This window comes from Lemur catta, chromosome 1 (assembly GCF_020740605.2).
Source record: "Lemur catta isolate mLemCat1 chromosome 1, mLemCat1.pri, whole genome shotgun sequence".
NCBI classification, from domain to species: Eukaryota; Metazoa; Chordata; class Mammalia; order Primates; family Lemuridae; genus Lemur; species Lemur catta.
In genome coordinates this window covers 138,859,563-138,883,570 of record NC_059128.1, presented here as the reverse complement: position 1 = coordinate 138,883,570, position 24,008 = coordinate 138,859,563, and the positions used below count along the sequence as shown (strand labels likewise).

Sequence of the window (24,008 nt, the reverse complement as noted above, 5' to 3'; positions counted from 1 at the left end):
GGTGTGCGCCTATAGTCCCAGCTACTCAGGAGGCCAAGGCAGGGGCATCTCTTGAGCCCAGGAGTTTGAGGTTGCAGTGAGAGGGCAATGCCACTGCACTCCATCCAGGGTACCAGAGTGAGACCCTGTCTCAAGAAAAAATTGGAAAAAAAAAACTATATATATATATCAATCAGGCTGTGGCGTGGATGGGGGCAGGGCATCTTTCTGACCAAAGAAGAAAACTGACCAAAAACATAAGCTTTCCATTTCTGAATCCACTCAAAGCACATACCCTGGTTTGGCGGTAACTATCGCCTAATGATCACAACTACCTCCAGCAGGGCCTGAAGACCATCATCACGTAGAGGCTTCAGCCAGAGACCCGATGTTTAAGGGAGGCTACTGGGGGGACAGAGAAGGATGGAGAAAGACACAAGCAGATTGAAGACATAACGAATGGGCCTGGTGAGCAGACCACGGGAGGGTACGGACACACAGCCAGGAGGTGAACTGTACACAGCAAGGCAGCCAGACAGCAGCAGAGGTGAAGCTGAGGGAGAGGAGAGAGATAAACAAGAAGTGGAGAGACCACAGGAAAAGAAAATAAAGAGGAATATTTAATCAAAGAACTTATATCTTGCTACCAGTGTCTATGATTCCATTTGAGAGCTGCCTTTTGGACGCTAAGGAAAGAACCTAATTTAGTAATTAAAAAAAGAGGATGGTTTAAGGGCATAAAATCTCAGACAGGAGGAATATATTTTTCCAAGTTTGGTTGCAGCATGGTGAATATAGTTAATAATATTGTACATTTCAAAATAGCTAGCAAATTTCGGATGCTCTCGCCACAAACAATGTTGAGTACTAAGGTGATGGCTATGTTAACTAGCTTGATTTAGTTATTCTACATTGTATTCATGAATTATAACATCACTTTGCACCCCATAAATTAATACCATCATAAATTGTCAGTTGACAATAACAAATAAATAAATTCTACAAAAGCAAAAGAAAACTCCCCAGTCTGGTGGAGAATTGAGTGTGGGGCCATGAAGGTCTCCTCACCCCACAATCTAGCGTTGCCACCCGGCCAGTGTTTGTTGCTGACATTTCAAGATGGAACTTGAATTCTGCCCGTAGATTTTCTTAATTACAGTTAGAATTTACAAACCACTCTGGCTTCTATACATCCCTCTAATTCAAACCACCTTATCGAATGCAACTGACACAACATCTTGACCATTTGTTTTATTTTATGCTCCACTTTGTAACTAAACTTTTTTTGGGGTGTGTGTGTAATCTTTTCGGTCTCAAATGCCATGCCAATTTGTTTAGACAAAACTCTGCTAATTGTCAACATCCGAAGAGCAGAGGTCAAGTGTCTTTGAAGAACAGCACATGTCAGGAACTTGGATGTCACTCAAGCGCGTGTGGGGGGCTGCAGTCCCCCCTCCTGGACCTACTGTTTGCTTTCCTTATTATCCGTCCGATCCTGCCCCCTGCTTGGTGGCATTGCTTTGCACGGAACAAAGCTGGGTGTGGGGTGCTGCATGCCTCATCTTCCTCACAAATAACAAAGAGACGCGCTGAGAAATTACTCTCTAAAGGAGGGCAAGAACGTGACGTTGAAGCCTCCCGGCCCCTCTTGCTGAAACTTACATAACTCTTTAATTTGGGGATGTCTGCTTTGCTCATCTCTAAGTAGGATAACACGCCTAAAAATAGGGAGCTACAATTAACCCAGAGGGAACGTTGTCGTTATTTAGGGACACGCTAAATAACACGGGTAGCACTAGCAGTAGCAGCAGCAACCCTCTTCTGCGTGTAAATATAGACCACGCGACAGGGCGCTGCGGAAGAGAGAGGCGGAGAAGGGAAGGGAGGCACAGAGGGGAGGGAGGGAGGGACGGCTGAGAGGGAGGAAGGGGGAGGAGGGCCAGGACGCGGGGTTCGGTTGGGAGTGCACGAGCTACTTTGGAGTGTGCCCAAGAGGACTTCATGGAGGCATCTCTCTACTCCCTCTTCCCGAGGACGGGCTCCCCCCAGCACCCCAGCTGCCCTGTGGGCCAGGCCACTCCCTCCTACCTCCCTTTCTAGTCCTTTGCATCTCCCATGTCACTTCTGCAATTACACACTCTTTGGTGCGTTTCTCCTTTATTCATTATAAATGCTCTTAAAAATAGCCGATGTATATGAAGCCAAATAGTCGAATAAAAATAAGCAGATGACACCATTGACACCAGCCGTGCAGTGCTGTGGCCCATCCACCTGTGTGGCCACGGCAGCCACACCAGGTAGGTCAATTCACCCACCTTGTCACGCTCACCGTCCCGACGGGATGCACGCCAGGCAGGCTGGGAGAGGGGACTGTACACAGATGGGCCTTCCTGCCTAATCCTTCAAGTGCTTAGCGTTTGGTTCATTGGGTTGATTCATGCAGTGGCTTTTGTCCAAACGCTAAGGGCGGGGGAGCACAGAGGGGAACTTCACACCTGTTAATATCCCGAACATGGGAACAGAAACCCTTGGTAGCAAAGGGCTTTACAAAATAATGGGTTAGGACATGGGCAGGGGTGGGTGGGAATTACTGGCAAAATTACTTACAAGCTGTGTGACCTTGGCAGAAGTTACTTAACTTCTCTGAGCTGTTTCCTTGCAATGAATGCAATATGATCTCCAAGGTCCTGTCCAAACCTAAACTTTAAAGACTCTTACCTAGAGCGGGTTAAATAACTGTGAGGGGGTAATTCTCCTATTTAAAAGAAAATATAATGTAGTACACCAAGGAGATACAGCCTTATGTACTGAAAATGAACAACCTTTTTTAGGATTTTTTTTGAATGAGCAAGTTACTACAATAGATGGCTCTCATCCTGGTGGAGATTTTCATTCATACCCACATGCTCTGGGCTGACCTGTGTCAATGTGGTGACGTCCCTCACGGTTGTTATAGTGACTATATAACCTTGAAAGGGTGTCATCTTCGTTAGCAATTGAAATCAAGATCATTTTTTAGTCGGTCGGTTAAGTATACACAGATAAGCATTTACCACCCTCCAAAAATTGTTTTGCTCGAATTCTGAACTGTCTACTTGATGTCAACATGGCAAAAGGATCTTTTTTTCCACTGAAAATGTTTCTGTTGTCTGGTTTTGAAACAGGACAACAAATGCCTGTAAGAACCGTGACCACAGGAGTGACCTGTTTGCGAAACTTTGAAAAGCTGAATGTTTTTCAACACTTTCATTCTTTACCATGCCTGGAGGAAATACTTCCATGGAAAAATGGCTATTATCTCAAGGCATTGGGGCTCAGTGGCCTGAGAGCTTCACAGTCCTTTGACAGAGAACACCTGGGGCAGGGAGAGGTGCCTTCTCAGGGGGAGCCGGGCAGATGCGCCTTTCTTGCTTGGTAGTGAGCTAATCAAACGAGCATCTCTGGGACGCTCTGGGGTCCAACACTGGGCCGCGGCAGTGACGGCGGGCCAACAGGAGAGTGAGCTTTGGGGCCACTGATCCCATATGAGCATGGTGTGTGGAGCATTCACTCCCACCCTTTTACAGAGCTCTAGATTTGCAAAGTATGTTTATTCTAGTTACGCTACGCGCTATGCGAAATAAGAGGTATCTTTCTATGGTTCAGATAAAGAATCTGTCCTGTCCACGGCCACACGGGAAGTAGCAGACCCAATACCAGAACCCAGGTCTGACCCCTAAGCCCGTACCCACGTGTCAGGTCACTTCGCTTTCGGTTAGGGAGCTTTTGGGTGAAAATGTCGGCATCTCCTGCAACACCTTTCTTTCTAGTCTTCCGGTCAGACACTGAGACCCCCCCCAAGCTAAGCAAAGACTGCCACCATCCACGTGTTGGTTCTAGAACCTGTGACTGCCTGGTGCAAGCCGGAGAGGCCGGTGCGATTTGGGAAGGAGCGTTTCCTAACGGGCTGGGGGGATTTGAACTCGTACCGTGGCAGGGAGCTGTACTGGCGCTGAGCCTGCTGGAAGCTCTCACGCTCCTCCTGTCGCTGCCGCTGCAGCTGCACCTCCACGGACACCGAGTGCCGGCCGCTCTGTGCCGCGGGCCTGGAGCTGGGCTGGAGGAGGAAAGTGCAAATCATTAGCCAGGAGGAACTACACAGGCCACACGACTGCTTGACTCGGTTCCAACTCTGACACATTGACTTAGAAACATTTTGCAGATTCTGTGATTTTTTATTTTTTGGTCAAAATCAAGTTTCTTTGAGAAAAGAGACATATCGTTGCTCTTAGAGCCCTAAATATTCAATTGTCTTAAACTGTGATTTTTGGCTTTGGCATGTGGTTTAAATGTGAGAGAATCAACCTTTCTAGTCTTCTTAATGAGAGGTTCGGTCAATATCAACATTAGATACCAATTTGTGTTTTTTCTATATATAGCAAATACAAAGAGAGAGAGGCTGCTCAGAAGACTAGAAAAACATTAATGACAAAAAATAAAAAAATAAAAATCTGCAACAATAATTCACAAAAGTAGGGAAGTCCGAGAGTATACACTTGAAAGTTGGCTGTGTTGGTGAATTCTAGGGGGTAGTTATATATTTTAGTGTCACAGTAGGATATGATATAGCGGATTTCCCCTTTATACAAGATGATAGTTGCATTTTGAGCCAAGATTAGTCTAAACTTGGCTCCCTATTAGCCACAGGCAGGTCTTCTCCAATCCACGGATGGCAGCCATACGGGGAACAGAAACGACTATTGAAAGGATAAACCTAAAAGCTAACAGCTACTTAAATTGGTTGTTAGGTAATGCATTTTACCTTAGCTATTAGGAAATAGCATTTTACCTGGGTTAATCATACCCTGTAGAGAAATTTTCAGTCCTTCTGGCTAAATACTTTGGCCAGCAGGTCATCTGTCATTGGTGCCTCTCACCCAAATCAGCTTATTGAATATGCACGTTGAGCTGTGTAGATGAAGTCCCTGTGGATACGTCAACTTGGCACTGACAGCTGTCCGCTTACCTCTAGATCTGGCCTTTTGAAATGAGAGTAGCTCTACTCAAAACAGACAATGCCGCCTCTGACTTTACGAAACATCTAACAATGGTTTATCACAGCATCAGTGGCGGGCACTCTTAAGTGATCCTTTCTGATGCTTGCTCACCTCTGCTCCCCTCTTTTGTGCTACACAACATTGTTCAACAGGCATATTCTAAGTGAAGAATGTCTGTTAGAAACAAGTTATTGATTTTCTTTTAGAGTTGAAAGCCAATGGCAGACTTTGACCCTATGGTAATTTTCTAAAATAACAGAGCCTTAGCATTCACTGGGAGAGTTGTTAAGATAACACGGGGCCTTGTTACCTAAAGAATGGCTCCTAGGATTGGCTTTTGTCTGAACAGAAATCAAGCATCATCTATTGTTCTCTTTCCGCCAGGCCAGCACTATCTTATTTGTTGATAAACAATAATGAGGCCATATATAGGACACAAATTTCCAAGCATATGGGCAGAGTCAGTGAGCATATTAAAAATATCCCGATACAAAAATAATGTGCGAGGAGATTAGGCTTTACAATACCCCAGTCTCTCCTAGTAGATGTTTATAACCGCACTCATTGCAACAAATGTGTGTTCGGAGACCTGCTTCGCAACACCGTTCAAATAACACACCACTGGAGCCTTCACAGCAAGAGAAACACTTCGCTGAGTGAGTTCTGCTTATGCAAACAAAGCATCAACCAATTGCTCATCCAGTATGTTAAAGAAGACCGATATTTCCTTCCATGACACTTGATGAGGATGGCCAAAAAGGCAACTGAACTGCTTTATCGATCACAGCCAACCATGGGAAGTCTGGGACAAGCCACTGGACAGAGAAAGCAAAGTGAGAAAATACCACACACTTTCCTTTTCTTTTCACTCAGTAGAAGCTATATACATGTGTCAAGCAGTCTTGAAAGATCTGGCATTCTGCGGCAGGATTTAGTAACCAGCTTTTTAGACCCATGCTGTTCTGTGACACACTGCTTGCAGAGTTGTGAAAGGAAAATGCAAGGTCTTGTAGAAATTTCAGGTGTATTTTTAAAGTTATTTCTCCTGGAGGCCTGAAAATTTGATTCCGACAGAGAAAAAGAAAGTTGAAGGGCTTTTGTTTTTCTCAACTATGTGTTTTCTGACACTGTTCGCCTCAAATTTTATCCGCTGCAAGCATCTACTTGGATCTTAATGAACTCTAATAATGAAATTACCAGCATATGGGGCCTGAAAAACTCCAAATACATGAATGAGTTTGGTATCAGCAAATTGACATATTTCATACTATCATGCTCACTATTATGAAACATCAACATCAGCCTCGCCATTAATATTTTATCCCATTTCTCTTTTCAGAATATGCAAAAGGGCAGGTAATTAAAGAGAACCACCCTTATCTTTGAGATGAAACTTTAATGGGCCACCTATTTCCAGGAAGACTGCCTATATGACCAGCCCACAGCAACAACGAAAAAAGTTCATCCTGGTTAAGTTTTCCTCTTGGCCTGAACACAAAATTACTTCTCTGATGCACAGTTTCAATGAAGATCTCATAAAAATGTAAACTGTGGGAACAGTATTGGCAATCCTGACTTTAAATACCATGGTTTCAATTCCTATGGCAGAAATAGAATAAAAATGTATCTGAGTCCAAAGTCACACAAAATAAAGGAAGAGGTAATTTGTAACCTCATAGAGAAGTGCATGTTTTCAAATAAAACATCATCAACAACTACAACAACAGAGTAACATCTGTTCAGGGAAATCCATGTGCAGGGATAATTGTAATAATTCTGGAGCTCCACCAGATAACAAGGCAAAGCTCTGTTTTAACAGTGCAAATTACAAATAACCCTGGTCTTGTTGTGATGAAATTGGTTACAAGCAATGACCTTTCAAATCAAAAAAAATAGCCAAGGCTGCCAAGGCCATAATAACAACAGAGGTTGCAAGACAGAAATAAATACACGACTATCTATTACACAGCACACCAGAGGGCCACGAGATACGAATCTGTTCATGGCTTATGTTTAAACCCACAAGTGAAAAATATGCATGTTGCTTTGGTAAGTAAGTTGCAAAGCACTTATCTTTATTGTGATTGTAAAGCGATAATATTCAAAGCTTGAAGAAGCTACATAATTTTTGGTATCACTTAGAAGTGTAAAACAACATAAAAAACATCTTCCATGTAGTGTTCAGTGAATTAACTCATTAAGCATTTCTCTCAATGAAATAAAATCATTCTTATGTTTTCGAAATAGAAAATGCACAAATTAAAATATAAAACAAAATAGTTAATAGTTAACAAACTATAGAATAAAAATAAACATACACAACACAAAAGTTTCAATACTAATGAGAACCAGGTAATATCGTAAAACATTTACACTTTAATATAAAAGTATGTTGCCACTTATGAAGTAGACTCATTATTGTTTTATTAACGTTTATATAAAATATCCAATGTTTTAAATGCCCTATCATTTTTTCTTCATACAGATAAGAAAAATACTGTGTAAGCATATCTATGTGTGTACATGTACATATACACATAGGTACTATTCTTATAAAGGATCATTTTGGATAGGTGTTCTACTTAAATTATGAGTAGAAATCTTCAAAATTTCACATGTCCAAGGGCAGATATAGAAAACAAGGAATAAAATTCAAAATGTTTGTGTGCTTTGGATGGAAGCCAATGATGAAGATGATGATGACGGTATCACAAATCCCTTTGAGACTTAGAATCCTTATTTTAGCAATTCAAACGTGCTGTAACCCTAATACGAATTCCATATTCTGATAAAAATGGCACTTTAATGATTTGGTAGAGGACAGAAATAATTTTAATGCCATTAAATCATGTAAAGAGCGAAAATTGTTTACTCTGTTCAGGTGACCGTTGCTAATATTGATAATTATTTTCTATAGGAGGCTGACTTGCAACTTGTAATCAAAATAAAGTTAACTTTTGTCCATCTATCCTGCCTTCCCAGCCCTCTGGCCATACCCCAGCACACACTAGAGTTCTGTGACTGCTGATTCAACTCTTGTGCCTTCCAAATGTTGAAAAGCTTAATTGCTACTAAGGATGTGAGCAATGGTGGAAAAATTTGCAAAGCATACCCATTTTCCTCATAAAGTTTTTATAAATTCATGTTTCGTTCTTAACATAGTATTTGTCTTCATCTCATCTTTCCCACCGGTGCTTGGATCTACCTTGTTTTTCTGCCACCTTAAGCAACAGGTACGTTGACAATGAAAGGGGCACTCTACAAAACAAGCCTGGCCCTCTAGTGTCAGGTGCTAACCTCAACCAAAGGCAGCTTCTGGAGTTCTCGCCAACCTAGGCTTTTGAGGGAAGGTCCACGGGTCAGGGAGGCTTTGGCTGGGGGTGGCATGGGCTAAAACAAAGGGACGTACTTTTTTTGAGTCAAGGCATGGATGCCACTACGGGAAAACGACAGACACCACTGAGGCCTTAACAAAGATGAAAACGAAAAGAAAACGAAAAGAAAACCACCATTTTCTCAAATTCCCCAGGCACAGGGGATGAATCTCGGGGTGCAGAGTGGCTGGGTACCGTGATGGGTTTGCCAATTAAAGTAGGCAGAAGCCTTAGGGGGTAAGAAGAGCTATTAAAAGTCTAAGAGAAGAAAATAGGAAAGAAGGGCAGATTTTGTTATTTGTTTAAAGACAGCTAAGAAGCAAGGAAGCTTGGGGGAGAAGAGGCTGTTCACATCGCAGAGTATCAATTTTCTACCTGAAGGACTAAACTACTCTAAGTCACTCCCAACCTGGGATGGAAAGGATTTAGCAAGACAGCTATTAAAGGCTCCATTATCCCATCCACCGATCGTCTCGGCCGGCAAGTCTCCTTGTGGGCAACACTCAGGTACCTGCAAAGTTTTTACAGCATGCTGTACTTATGTCTGCAGCCTGCAATTTAATTCTTTTAAAAGCAACACTAAGTCCTGTCCGTCTCTGAGCTCTGTGATAATAACCCTAACCTCAGCTATTGTTCCATTATCTTAAAAAGGATTTAAAGCATCTTGCCGCTTTATTTCTGTTGCACCTGGCACCACGCGAGGAAGAAGTTGCTTTTTCTTCTTCTCTTGCTCAACTTGGGAGAGAACTCACTTCAATTATGGAGCTAAGGAAATTTTCTGGGCCCCTGCTCATCTAAAGACCTTTTGTGTCACAAATCAGCTCCCTCCTGCCCAGCCATTACTCTGAACAAAGGCCCGGGGACAGGTGCATTCCATACTGCTAGAGTTTATAGGGAACATTTTCAAAATAGAGAAATTGAAAAGGGCTGCTTGGATGAATTTTTGCAGCATCTCACTCCGTACGTAAAGTAATTGGCTTGGATATTTTCTATATGACACATCTGGCTGCACTTTGTGTGTGGGCATTTCTAACGAGCGTGACAATTTCAACTAATACGGTCTAAGTTGTACACACAGCTTGAAGATGAGTTTGTGGGTTCCTTTACACGAAAATGATTACGAACTGTTCCAGTGAGTGAGATCATGGCCTCATCCTTTCCAAACACAGTGACTTTCCCAGGTCAGAATGCATACAGGAAGAGGAAAAAAAAGATATACAGGGATACACAAAGCTCATTCTGCAAAACGGATAATGAAAACCATAGACCGAGCTCTCTTTTGAACACCTGAGCAGCTCTTGCTAAGGTAACAATGAGAGTTGGCATGAAAATTAATACAGTAAGTAGAACTATACAGTCACTTTAAGCTCATTTACATGATCAGTAAAATGGAGCAAGATGTCAATTGTTTGAAAATGAAAAAAAAAAAAAAAAAAGAAAAGAAAAAGAGAAGGTCAACTTCTGACCCACAATTTAGGAAATTATTCTATTCCTAAGGCAATCGGCCTGTTATCCAAATAATTCCCTGCTCACTCATTACAGGAAACGATAACATAAGCCAAGTTGTCTGTCTAAAGCTGTGGTGGCATTTTGATACACAATAATGTGACCCATGACCTTCAGTAGTTGAGTTTCCAAATATGCAAGATTTTCTCAAACATTTCCCCTAACACAGTTGTTCATGGTAAGCAGATAACGTAGAAATATACGCCAACATATTCACTGTCCCCATGCAAAAATATCTTGGAAGAAACCAATAGATTTCAAGTCATTTTCACTTCTCCAGGTGAAAACCATTTAGAGCTATTACGAAGAGGGAGGAAACGTTCATTTAGCCTCAAACAAACCTGGAGATCTTGCATGCAGATACAGTGTCACCGACTAGAAATCGATTCATCCATCTTGGTTCCCTGAGATACGTTTCTTTGCTTCTCAAAACTATATATTTAAAATATATGCCCCATTCAAAGATGGGATCTTTTAAGCCCTTCCTGATCACCCAAAACTGATCTGGGCCTTGCACCCTGGGGCTTCACAACACTCCGTGCACACCGCTAGCACGCCACGTCTACACAGCACCAGGTATTCCTTTACTTTTAGTAGCTCCACTGAGGAGTTCAAAGCCCATTCTTTCCTTCCCACCTTTGTCCTCCTGCACCAAACACGACGCGACGACTGGAACACAGGAAGCACTCACTGAATGTGGTGAATTAAATAATTAACTAAAGAGTAAATGTTGGGAAAACGCTGGTTTGGAATCCACATTCCCGGGTGAAGTCAGACAGCTAACATGGCTCCCCACGGCTTAGTACAGGGGATGACAAGCCCACGTGGGGTTTGCAGGGCTGGAACTGTGTGCTCGGGTGATCACCATTTCCACACACACTTGCTGTTTTCTCCCTTGGGTTGACACTGAACTCATGACTCGGCCCCTTTGTACAAATATACACAGCTGAGAATGTATTTACCACTCATCGCAAAAGAACCCTGCCTTAAGGAACCTAGCAGGAACAGAATGAGTCAATTATGCCAGATGATATAAGTACGTTAACATCATTGTCATGTTGCTACATGGAGTCACTCAATTTACTTCATCATCTAGAAAAATGAACTAAATACCTTAGAAAAAATATCATTAATAGGAATATTGTTGCAGAAGACAACTGGAGATTTCCTTGGATATTTGACCTGAGGAAGTTGTTTTATAACCTCCCCAAGTCAGGCAAGAATTGATTTCATGGGGCGTTTTTGCTCCCCAATACCGGTCCCATATTGCTAACTGCCTGTGTTCAGGCCCATGTTGCTCACCTGAACTAAGGTTCAAGCTGCAGTTGAGCCCTGAACAACACAGCTTTGTACTGCAGGGTCCACTCACGCACAGATTTCCTTCTGCCTCTGCCACCCCTGAGACAGCAACTCCAAGCCCTCCTCTCCCTCCTCTGCCTATTCAACATGAAGATGCCAAGGATGAAGTCCTTCATTATGATGATCCACTTCTGCTTAATGAATAGTAAATAGGTTTTCTCTTACAATTTTCTTAATAACATTTTCTTTCTCTAGCTTACTTTATGGTAAGAATAAATAAATAAAACAGTATATAATACATAGAACATACAAAATATGTGTTAATCGACTGTTTATGTTATTGGTAAGGCTTCCAGTCAACAGTAGGCTATTATTATAGCTGTTAAGTTTTGGGAGAGTCAAAAGTTACATGCAGATTTTTGCCTGCACAGGGCTGGGGGCGGGTGTCGGCCCCCCAACCCCCACATGGATGGAGGGTCAACTGTAATACTGCTTCTCCCATTTCTTCTTCTTTCATCCACAAAATTAATCTCCCTCAAACTCCAATTTGGTTACTAATCTCTTAATCAAAAACCTTTATAGGTTTCTTGGTTTATGTAGAATAATAATATTGAAGATGTTGGATTTTAAGACCAAAAAGGACCTCAGAAATCATCTAGACTCTAGAAGGGGGTTCTCAACATTGAACATGTTTCAGATGACTTAAGAGAGTCTGTTAAAGTACAGATTCCTGGGCCCCACCCATAGGGGTTCAGATCTAGCAGGGCCCAAGGATGTGTCCGAATTTCCAGGTGGTGCCGCAGGTGCTGGTCTGTGGACCACACTTTGAGAAGCTCTGACCTACAGCAGCAGGTGACTGGATCCACCCAGGCCTTGCTATTCAGCCAGAGGATCTCTACTTGCATGTGCTCTGCACTCCCAGCTTCATTTTATTATCAGGTCTTTCATCTTATCAAAGGGTCTAGTAACTGACAGTCATGTAGTCTAATAGAATGATCCATCCTGAGCTGTACTTGTTCCCTGCCCAGCCTGGGTGATGCTTCCCTAGGACTTCAGCGCCGTCCTTGACTTTCTGTCTTCCATGTCTGTCTTGCCAACCCCCATCAAATCTATGAATTTGTTCTTTCTATTCCCAGTCCTATGAGCATTGTTGGTGATGGTCGTATTACCGCATTGATTTGACTTACTTATTCCCCGAGCTAGAGTTTCCCACCATAAGCAGCTTATTTCTTCACCCGTAACTGGCTCCCTCTCAAGTTTCCCGAAGAGATTCTTCAAACTCCCCATCGTCTCAAACCTCCAAACCTGCTCCAACACCTCCCTTCCCAGAAGTGCCATCATCTCTAGGGTGAAACACAAGATCGGAATACAGGTCTGATGTTGAGAAACTCATTCAAAGTTTTGTTCTAGAAAGATCACTCTGGTGGCTGTATGGAGGACGGATGAGACTAGGGGTGCAGAGAGATAAATGGGATGGATTCAACAAATACACAAGGGGGATGAGGGAGATTAAAGGATCAGGAATTCCTAAACACTGTACTTTGTGCATTATAGACACCATACACATGTGCTGAATGAATTTATTTGGGCTCTGATTCTGAGAAAGAAATATCTATAGAAAAATATTTACTAAGCTTAAAAAAATGCATAGTTGGGAGGAAGAATACTTTTCCCATAACTTATCATAAGGCTGATGAGACCAATTATTATGCAATGGACAGATGGTGGAACAAGATATAAAATGAAATTAGCAATGATGAAACTCAGATGGAAATGAGGGAAAGGTCAAAATGTTAAAGGTCAAAGGAATTTGGTTCCATCTTGTCTCATTTCAGAGAGGACTGAGGTCATAGCTTAATGGCCATCACTGCAGGGAAGCTGTAGGACGGTTCATTGTGCCCAAGAACCCAGTACTTACCCAGGGCTGTTCAAAGCTGTAGGTACGTCGGCGATCTTCCACATCTTCATCCTGCTTCGCTTGCTGGAATTCTTGCCGCAGACGCTGTATCCGATCGTGGTTGCTGGGAGTTGATCTGTTACTAAAACAGAAAAGGGGCAACAGTGAATACCCTTCAGAAATATTATCCAGGAACCACAGTTGCTAGCATAAAATGGCAACTTGCTATGAAATGACGATATTTACGAGAAAGTGAATTTTTACAAGAGTATCTGGGCATTTCCAGTATGTTTTCATTGTGTTCTTTAGATGAAGGCTTACTGAAGTTTTTTCAGATATTCAAGAGGGTGAGCAGTATTTTTAGATATTCCTTTTTTCACACTGTTCTTTAAAAGCCTCATCTCCTTTCAGTAATCTGGCAAAGTGTTGGCAGGGAAGTTTTCCTGGAAAGTCAGAAATACCAGGGTCCAGTCCCAGCTCTGCCACTTTCTTAGATGAAGGCACTTAATGCTTCTGAGCTGTAGTTTCTTTATATATGAAGGGGAGATAATAATTTGACTCTAAATACCATAGTTGTAATAAACAAGTGAGATGACACCATAACACACAGCCTCACAAATGTGATTATTTTCATATCGCCATTACATGAAGTTCCTAATATGAGTCATCAGAGGTCCATAAACAAAACGTAACTCTCACGGCATGAACGAGAAGCATTTTTAAAATAAGTTCAGGTGATAGTTTGATTTAACCAGTTAGTTGATGACATTGCCTTTGTTATGTATAGCACTGAATTTTGTCTTATGCTCACGAATAGCTTATAAGGTAAGTGCAGAAGGCAGTATTTCATACACATTTAAGAAGGTAGAAACTGACATTCGCAGAAGTTAAGTGGCTTGCTTAATGTCCTACTCCAACCCTCACTTCACTATGCCATGCTATCACTTAGGAAAACATGTGTCAGACTCTAAAGCTTCTCCTTTGTAAAAACCACACAAATTTTAAAAATAGTATCTTTGCGAGAGTCATAGACATGGATGACCAAAATTAAATCCATCTTAAATCCCAGAGCACTTCTGGTCTATTCCATTCCCTAAAGCACTACATTGCATCCTATCAGAAAAGCCATTCATGCCCATCAGGCACATACTGTCTCCCCAACCACACTTGGGCACAAGAACCATGTGGACAAGGACCACGTCTTCATATTTCTCTTATATACCCTCCAAGCTGCTAGCAGAACGGGAAGCTGTAAAGCTATTAAGGAAAACCAGGTCTCTTCATGGAAAGCATGTTGCCATGGTTACTCAGGGTACCTAAGTTCTGTCCGCTGCACCCCTCCCTGGGTGACGTCATTTGGGAGAGGTAGCTTGGAAAGAGAAATTCTACCAGAGTAGAGTGCATAACACTCCCATGTAGATGTACGTCTACATACAATTCCACATATCATGAAGAATTCCAAAGGTTTCGACACTTTAAACTGAAAATATTCACGTATGGGACCACAAGATTAGCATCTTCTAAGCATAAGGGATAGTCTTTCATTATTTAATCTATTGGGAGGGGTCTCTGTCACCTTCATGTTTCCATCAATTTCACTAGAGCTTCTGGAATATCAATACACTAAATTTGATTATTTTCTCAGTCCATGAAAGCTTACCCTCCCCTTTGTTTTTCTTCTGACAAATCTTTTGGATCGATCAGCCTGTGAACATTAAAGGCGAACAGGTGTCTGTAAAATGCACAGTCCGACAACACTGGGCTTCAGTCCGCGTTGGGTACAGCTTCAAAACTCCCCTTCACCCTTTTGAGGTGGGCAGCTTGTTGTTCTCCCTGGCTTTCAAAAATATACACACAGCACATTCATTTCCAGCCACGGCCGCCCATAATGTCAGATCTACAAATCTCCTCACTTACGCTCTATGCGAAATTGTGACAGTGTAGGCAGAGGATGGTTCAGTTCATAACACAGAGAGATAGAAGGTGAGCAATCATTAACCCCATTGTCACTGCCATGTTTCCAGCTGTTTTTATTCCTGGCACACTGCAGAGTTTTTAATGTGAAGACTGTAGCAGGCTTGACCGACAAAGTGTTTTACAAGTCTACCCAGAAGTACGAGGGCTGTCCGGAAAGTGTCCAGCCATGTAATTGTTCTCATCATATTAATAATGGCTAGATACTTTCGGGACAGCCCTAGTACTTCTCTGTTATTTGCAGCATAAGAGAGTTTTAAGCCCATAATTATTAGGTTCATGAAATCCAAACCACTGATGAAAACTGACCTCCTACTGTTTCTGATTAACTGAAAGTCCATTCTCTCAACACAGGAAGTTGACCCAGTGTCCATCATTTTAAATTCTGGTGCCCTTGAGGTTGTCCACAGTAAAAGACAAGTGGTGGAAGTCACTTCTGCCCTTATTTCCAAATCTGGGCAGCGAGCAAGACAACTGTTTACCATCTTTTCCTTTGTTCTCTTTCTCCCAGTGCTCTAGAGAAAGCTGCCTGACTTGTCCAACACGAGCAAAGCCACTTTAATGGTTGAAGTTGGAAAACGGGCTGCCAAGGTTTGCATGATTGATGATGACTTCCCAAAGACTGGAAGACCGTCAAGCGGTCCTGGGGAAAAACAGTTGGCAGTCAGAAGGTCAAGTCCTGGCTGCAGGAGACGAAACCATTGCAACTGCTCGGTTCTGTTTCTCAGGCCTGTCAGTAACCAGCCAATAATTCAAACTGGGACTTATAAAGCTCTTGGTTAGCTCTTCTGCCAAGAAAGCTAAAGGAAATTTTAAATATTCATTAGCAATTGTGACTAATCCCTGCACATCCCAATCAGCTTATATACTGCCAAAAGCTGCTCCTTATTTATTTATTTATTTTGCTGAGGAATATACTAAAAACACCCCCTAAGTTGATCAGATGGATGAGGGAGACAACAAAACTCTTAATGAGTAGTCAGCAAATCTGATTTACAGAAAATCTGCAAGAGTGGGATCTACACAGGGAGGGTGAGAGGAATGACAGAGGCGCTTTTTGTGTAAAAAGAAAAAAAAAATCCAGACAGACATAAGACAGTGTTAGCCGAATACTAACACTTAGCCTCTCCTTACACATTGGTTTTTGCAGCCCAACTAGAACTTTCTTTCATGTTTTAACTAAATGAAGAGGGTTGCTTTGGGTTCAGTAATGATCTGGGGGTTTTGTCACAGGGTAAGGAAGGGTACCCCGGAACACACAGTACAGGGATTCCTAAACCAGGGTGCATAGAACAACGTGACCCTGGACTATAGAGAACTCAGATCTTTCCCCATCCTTAATTGCCCTGGGGACTGTACCCTCTCCTGTCAGAGGCAGAATGTACAGTGTATGCGCAAAGGTTCCAAACCTTCAGATTGGATACTGCCATGTGCCTCCTAAACGTAGCTGAAAATACACATTTATGTGCAAGGCAGCGATGAGCCTATCTGCTCCAGGTAAGCACTGGAGCCTGTCTTGCACCTGTGCCCCATAAGCGTGCGAATCCAGCTGCCTCCCAAGGTACAGTGAGAGAAGACAAGGAACTTTCCATCAGTGGTTCTCACCTCTACACACAGTGTGTATGAGAACCACCCAGAGAGCTTGTTAAAACAATGCTGATTGCCAAGGCTCACCGTGAGATATTCTGATTCAGTCTGTCTAGTGCAGGGCCCAGCAATCTGTCTGTATAATACTTTATTCAGAAGGTACTGCAGGTACGGACAACATGTTGAAGACGATGCACGCAGGCTTCATAGTTGGGCAAATCCCAGTACCTACATGGCAATTAACTAAAGAACAAAGGAGACCTCCCTGCTGTAGAAGCACCTATGTACATTCTGTGACAAATGGGGTTGAACAGGCTTGGTCAAGTGGGGGAGGCTCAGTAGATTGTTGCTTTGAAGGGAGACAGGCCTGGGACTGCCTTCCAATTTTTTTTAAAGAGAAATCAGAAGTATAGTTTCTCCCCCCAAATTTAAAATGTTAACTCATTGTAGTTTTAAAATTCTAGGTAAGCCAAACAAAATAGGTCTGTTGGTGGCTAGCCTGCAACCTCTACTTCATGTTCTGCAGATGCTGCCTATTTTATATGTCACTTCTCCGGGCTGTTTACTTTCAGATTTCACACCAAGATCAGGCCAGTGGTCCCCTCATCACAGTCCCAAGAAACAAATCTCAAGAGATTGACAACTGGGCATTGTTCATAGCATCTTCCCTCTCCTAAATTGTCTGCTCCTTCAGATCTCAACCTAGATACACTTCCTTGCAGGCCTGAGGTCTGACCTATCTTTTCCAAGGCGCGGTGTATGCTGAGAGAGAGAGAGGCATTTGTGATGTGACTGATTAATTCTTTACGGATTAAAAATACTTGAACATTTGCATTTTTAATTATGCAAAAGAAATCTGGAAACCTGGAAGAGATTAGCTTTAAGATCCAGAATTCAATGGAAGGGAAAATTAATCACTCATTTTTTTAAATAAGGAGGTACCATCTTGGTACACACTATCCGTCGCCTGGAAGGAAGGAAAAAATGAAGGAAGGAAAAAAGGAGGGCAGAAGGCAGGAGTTGTGGCAGGCTCTCTGTGTTGCTCAGAAGGAGGAAATGATCATAAACTCTGGTAGAAGGGACGCAGCCAAAGAGGGAAGGAAGATAAATTGGCTCATATTTTTCTTTCTTTAATACACTCTTCTTTTCTGTCCATTTTTCCAAATTCTACAAGTCAGTCCGAGAAATCAAATTCCACTTCTTTGAAGTCTTTCCTAACTACTCCAGCCCACGTTCATCTCTTCCTTTCAATCCGTCTCTAACTGTCCTGTGTCCCAAATACTGTCTTACGATGTTTTCCAGAACTTGCATGTGGATGGGGTTTTCTGTCTTAAGTTTGTGCCTTCATCACAGCCATTTGACATGTATATATCTTGTATTGTCACCTGCCTGTGGCACAGGACATTGTTCAGCAACTATGTGTGATGAATAGACTGAAGGTGGCCTTCTGGTGGTCCACACCTTTTGCAATCTCCCACCCTTAAGTGAGGACAGTACCCACCCTTGCTCTAACCAATGAAATGCGGAAACAGTTGTGCCATGTATGTGATTACATTTATGTCATTAGATAAGGACACGGTGTCCATCTTGTCTGTTTCTGTCTCTCCCCTTGCTGGTTTTGAAGCAGCAAGGTGCCCTGAATCCCACGGCTGCATGGAACGGAATGCTGCCAACAACGGTGAGAGCCGGGAAACTGATACTTCTCTAGTGAAGCCTCCATGAGAGACCCCAGCCCAGCTGACACCTTGATTGCACCCTGAGGGAACCCTGAGCCGAGGATCCAGCTGAGCCATGCCTGGACTCCAGACCCACAGAAACTGTGAGATCGTAACTGTGTGTTGTTTTAAGCTGCTGAGTTTGTGTTAAGTTGTTATGCAGCAGATGGAAACTATCATAATACCCCATTGATGTTGGCCTTGGCCATGCGACTTGTTCTGGCCAACAGGACATCACTGGATGTGATACAAAAGGAGCCTGAGATGTGACTGCATGGTGGGTGTGCTCTCCTGTGTTCCTGACTTCTACCATGACAAGAACATGCCCGCAGTCGAAGAGACATGTGGAGTAGATGTGGACCCAACCTGCAGCCTAAAGTCAAGCCCAACAGAGCCCAGCTTAGATCAGCCAATCCCCTGTCTGTCTACAAATGTGTGAGCAAAAAAACAGATACTTGTTATTTGATGCCACTGTGTTTTTAGGTGGTTTGTTATGCAACCACTTCATAGGCATAGACAAACTCTCTAAACCTTCCTCCTTAGAACCCACATCACCTTAAACAGTGTCATGGGGGCTCTACATACTTTTTAAACTCAATGAAATAAAGCAGCCTCGAAGCACATAGGCCCTGCCCACAAATGGAACCAAATAAAATATTGCCTGTTGCAAAAGCACATTGGTTAGAAGAATGGCATAAAATACAGGCACTGCATTTTACAATCGAGTTTTACCACTATCATTCATAGGGTTAGTTACTGCAAAGTTCAGGTCTCTGAAAAAAAATGCACAACGTAAATACTGTTGCAGAAGATGTAACTGAAAAATGCTCACTGCCAGATCTTAATACGTGAAACCAATCACACGTTCTTCCCACTGGAATACCAGTATATAGTTGAGAATGCTCCTCGGAAATCTATCCAATTGCTTAGGGTGAATCCTTCTGTCAACATCTCCGTTGCTGCACCTAAAACATACCGCTTGTGCTCTGTGATCTCTGGGCACAGCCTCGTGAGGCCAAGGCTGAATGCGGTTGCTTTCCTGGAGCGTGGTGAAAATATACCTGCCAACCAGGTGATTTGGTAAAACTGAACTTAAGGGCTCATTCCTAGTTTCTTTTCCTGACCTGCTGGGATCTCGGTTAAACACACAAATCACAAAAAGACAGCCCTGGTTAAAATTTGATCTACTTAGTTTGCCAGGGGTCAAGGACTTAACAGATGCCCTCCAAATCCCCAATTTACAAAAGAATAGGTGTATAGTAAAGATTTTTGTTAACCGTATCAGCTCTTATATTTGGCCATTTCATTTTTGCTATCTACTTCTCAACCCTAACCATTTACTTTTTGGCCTAACTACAAAATTCTATTCCAAATGCTAGTGAATTTCACACCTGTGCTTGGCATCTAATTACTAGGGATGCAAAAGGGACATTATTCTTTTCCCCAATTAAAAAAAAAATTCAAAAAAGTCCATCTCTAAATTATATCCGAGATCCTGGAATTAATGCAATATCACACTCAAAAAAGTTTTTTCCTATGGATATATTTCCATCACTCCCACAGGTATTCCATGCACATACCACAGGTGGAAAAACACGCTCGAGTTCTGCTAACTGCCAACTCTTCTGCTTAAGGGACTCTATTTCCCTTCACCTGCTGGCGTTCAAAGTCCTGTGACTTCTGAAACATCATTATGGTCTGCATCCCAGCACACTTAAGATAGTAGGTTAAAGCTTTCAAGACTCAATTCACTGACATTTATAGATCCTATCTCCTAGAACCCTGACTTTTCCAAGGCTTGATGAGGTCCTTAGGTAATGACTCAATCTTCACAGGGGGTTCCTATATTTCAGTCCCCTTATTTAGGGAAAATTTATCTCTTTACTGACTTCCTTCATAGCTGCACAAATGGAAGGGTTAAAAGATCCAGTCCGTTATGTAAAAAGCCCACCCTCCAAGAATACTATTTCATTTTCAGTGGAGAAAATTTAGAGCACTTTTTCCTTCTTTGCCCAATTACTAATTCTTCTTGCCCCTTGGAAAAAGGAAAAGCCGTTAGTCCCTTTATTTGTAGCAATGGTGAGCCAAAAATTCAGCTCTTTCATGGAGGCCAGTTAAAGTAGACACAGGGACTGGTGTGGGCGCAAAGTGACTCCAGGAGAAACAGATGTAGGGCAGACCTGTCATGCAGCCTTAGTAACAGGCAGCCGGCGATGACCACCCGCGTCTCAGATCATTAAGCAATGTCTTACTGTGATGTCATGCACGGATGTACAGAGTTGTAATCCTTTCAAAACAGACAGATTGTCAGCATGATAAAGTGGATACAAACAAGTTCCTGAACAGGGATGACTAAAGCGTTTGGGGGGAGAAATGTCACTGAACTAAAATAGGATCCTCACATATAGTAACATTCATCGGGTGTCGGGCAGGTGGGAGGGGAAGGAGAGGATGGGTATAGTCACATCTAATGGGTGTGATGTGCACAGTCTGGGGGATGGACACGCTTGAAGTTCTGACTTGGGTGGGGCAAAGGCAATATGTGTAGCCTAAACATTTGTACCCCCATAATATGCTGAAATAAAAAATAAATAAACAGGATCCTAGGATGTACAACTACCAGGAACTGCCACTATTCGAGAGAGTACAGGTAAACAACCTTCTTCCCACTTAGCTCTTTTTCTACACTGATTAGCAATTCCATAAAATATTCCTGATCTGCAGATAAATAGTTCTAATCTACAGATGTCAGAACTGAGTTCTTAATTGCTGTAAATTAGTGAGCAAACACAGGTTCCTCATTAAACCCATTACACCCTGTATGTTAAAATGGAACACTTGTCGTTTGTTTTTTTCCTCCTGGCACTCAAATCAGAAGCATTCTTGGTAAAAATCGAAGTATAAACAGTGAAGCAGAAAGACATGGTCAGGGTATGTGTGGCGGGTTCCTGTCCCTTGAAGGTGTTTTTGTTCTTGGGGAGAAAAATCTTCAAATGGCAATGAATTTGTTACCTAGATTTTAAAGACAAGCTCTATTGTGCCCCCATCTTTGCTTTCTTAAGAAAGAGTAAAGTGGTGTCAGACCTCTGTGAAAGCTTTTGCTTCTCTTAGAGGAAAGGAACACTTCCTCCCATCATGCCTGTTCAAAGCATATGGTCTGCCCCGTGTTAACTGCAATCACCTGTACAGGTGAAGATGCATACAGTGCTAAAAGGGAAAGGAAGGAATAGACTACAATGCCATGGAAAAGCAAACTCTGAACTTTCAAATTAGGTAGGCATTAGATCAAGCTTGCTAAGACTGGGGGCTTTCCACTCTGGCTCTAACTTTCAGGCTGGAAGATTTATGAGGAATGGGGGGAGGATGGGAGGGTTAAACCAAGAAATGTATCAATTACCAAACTACAAATAAAAATAGCTCCTCTGCACAAGCTTCATTAAGTTTTATCAGCAAGTATCTGGGGGTTTTACACTCAAACCTCAGGTCATAAATTCGCAGTACATCTTCCATATGTTCACCCAACACCTGAATTCAATTTCTCTTCTGGTTGTGAAGTAGAAACGTGGAGCCCAAATTAATTATGCATGCAAAGTTAGTTTCTAACAAGGGCAGCTTTTTTGGTGATGCTGAAAGGTTTTTATAACATCTGAAATTTGGGGAGAGCTCTTTCCGCAGTCTTAGCACTTTTATACTGGTCTGTAAGTCTGAATTCACTCTTCCAAATTTGAACATTGAAAAAAAAAATGATAGTTGGTAAATATTGTGTTATAATGTTTGTCTTTTTCTAAAGACATTTGCAGACATTTATGATATGGAAAAAACTATCTCTGTGTTGACTTTGAGGTTTTTAGATAAATATTTCTGTGGTTCTGTACAAACCACCTTGAACTGCCGAGAAAGTCTAAGGCTAAGTGGCTCTATTTATATGTGTCTATGTGTACATGTGAAATTAGCTATTTAGGAAATATCATGTCATTTTCAGTTTATTTTCACAGTTTTACTCATCATCGGTAATATAAAAAGAATGATGAGAAACTTATGCAAATCCCGAAGGCACTCACTCTGCTCAGCTGATAAAATTCATTTCCAGAATCTGACACCCATGATTTGTTGTCCATTTTACACCAATTCCAGTGTCGTAAATCATAACAAATTAAAAACATACAGCTACGTTCTCTGGGTTAAAAAGGTGGTCGCCAAAGCTGTTAATCCTGCATTCGCTTCTGATGTGATAGTTCCAGTTCTCTGGGTGCTTTATGGATCACAGGGAGGTCACCCCTCCATCAGAAGGCCTCAGGACACGATCTTACTCTGGGTCCCTCTGTGGTCATTGGGTAACAAACAGGCCTATCGTTTTATAAGCAACAAAATCTCAGGAATGCACCCCTCGCCCCATTTTATTACTATCATCACTCTTCCTTATTAGCTTGTCACCGGTCCCAGGCAGGAGTGAGAAAAATTTTTAGTTTTACTTTGCGAAGGGAATTCCTCCAACTACAGAGGACACACACGTGCACAGACATACATAATTTCAAGGCCCAACAATAAATAGACACAAAAAAGCCTCAGGTAGCTGTTCCTGACAAGTGTTGCAGAAATAATCCAAGCTGGTTTCTACTAAACCAGATTGCTAACTCTACTGCAGTCAGACCTCCAAAGGAGGCACTTGCTTAAAAGTCAGCACAAAAGTAGTATTATTTAGCAAAGTTTTAAAAATTATCAATGGAACGCTAATGATTGAAGTTTTTGTTTAAGGAAATATGGTCTAATAAAACTTTTTAAACAAAGGACCTGTGAATATTGTGAAACTGTGTGCTGGAGCCCAAAACTTCAGAGATGGCAGAAGGGACCAGACTGGACCTCCTCCGGTCCCTGGGAGGGACACGGCAAAGGGCAGAGGCAGAGTTCTGTGCCTCTCGTGGCTCCTGACTCCCTGGCAGGCAACACTGCATAGCTTGAAGCAAGGAGAGGACAGAGAATGTTTTCCAGGTATACCTAGGAATTTCAGTGCACTTTTAAAAACTAAAATGCTATTGCCTATAAGAAACCACATATGTCATTTTTCTTTGCACAATGTAAGAAGCGGTTACAACCCGGGGTTAACACCTGCAGTGCACGTAGTTTTCATAGACCGTGTGATCTCCTTGAATTCTCTAATAAACGGCAAGGATATGTTAGGCATTCTAATGGGTTAGAGAGTTAAAGACAGTTTATGGATCATATTTTTCATTCAATAAAACCACTGGGGATACAAAGATTAGCCAGTTGTGACCCACAGTTAAAATCTGTGCCTCCAACTAAAATATACATCTAAGTGTCTAAAATAAAAAGCAAATGGGATTCAGTGTTATAGGAGAAACTCTTGACAAACTAAAATAAGAGTGAAAATCAGGAATACATTGTAAAAATTTGAAATAAAAAGGGAATGGAAATTAAATGACAAAACCTGATGGGTTTTGATGGCAAAATAAAATTATCATGTTCTCTTCCATATTAGAGAGGTTTTTATCACACAAGCATAGGAACTAATTATAGAACCATTATTTTAATTCTTTAATCATGAAATGATTACACAGAATCCAAGGCTAACATTTTCTTTGTTTTTGCATTCTCTGTCTTTAATGACAACATAATTGCAAAA

General features: G+C 42.0%; 1 protein-coding gene across 15 annotated transcripts in view; it reads right to left on the bottom strand.

Moving 5' to 3' along the window:
- Nucleotides 1–24,008, bottom strand: part of PARD3 (par-3 family cell polarity regulator) — a 568,085-nt gene that overhangs the window by 4,916 nt on the left and 539,161 nt on the right. For all 15 annotated transcript variants that reach the window (XM_045535668.1, XM_045535678.1, XM_045535705.1 and 12 more), the window contains 2 exons: nt 13,113–13,233; nt 3,948–4,075 (listed from right to left, as the gene is read on the bottom strand). In XM_045535668.1, coding sequence (XP_045391624.1) covers nt 3,948–4,075; nt 13,113–13,233 — 249 coding nt within the window. The remainder of the gene's footprint in view (nt 1–3,947; nt 4,076–13,112; nt 13,234–24,008) is intronic.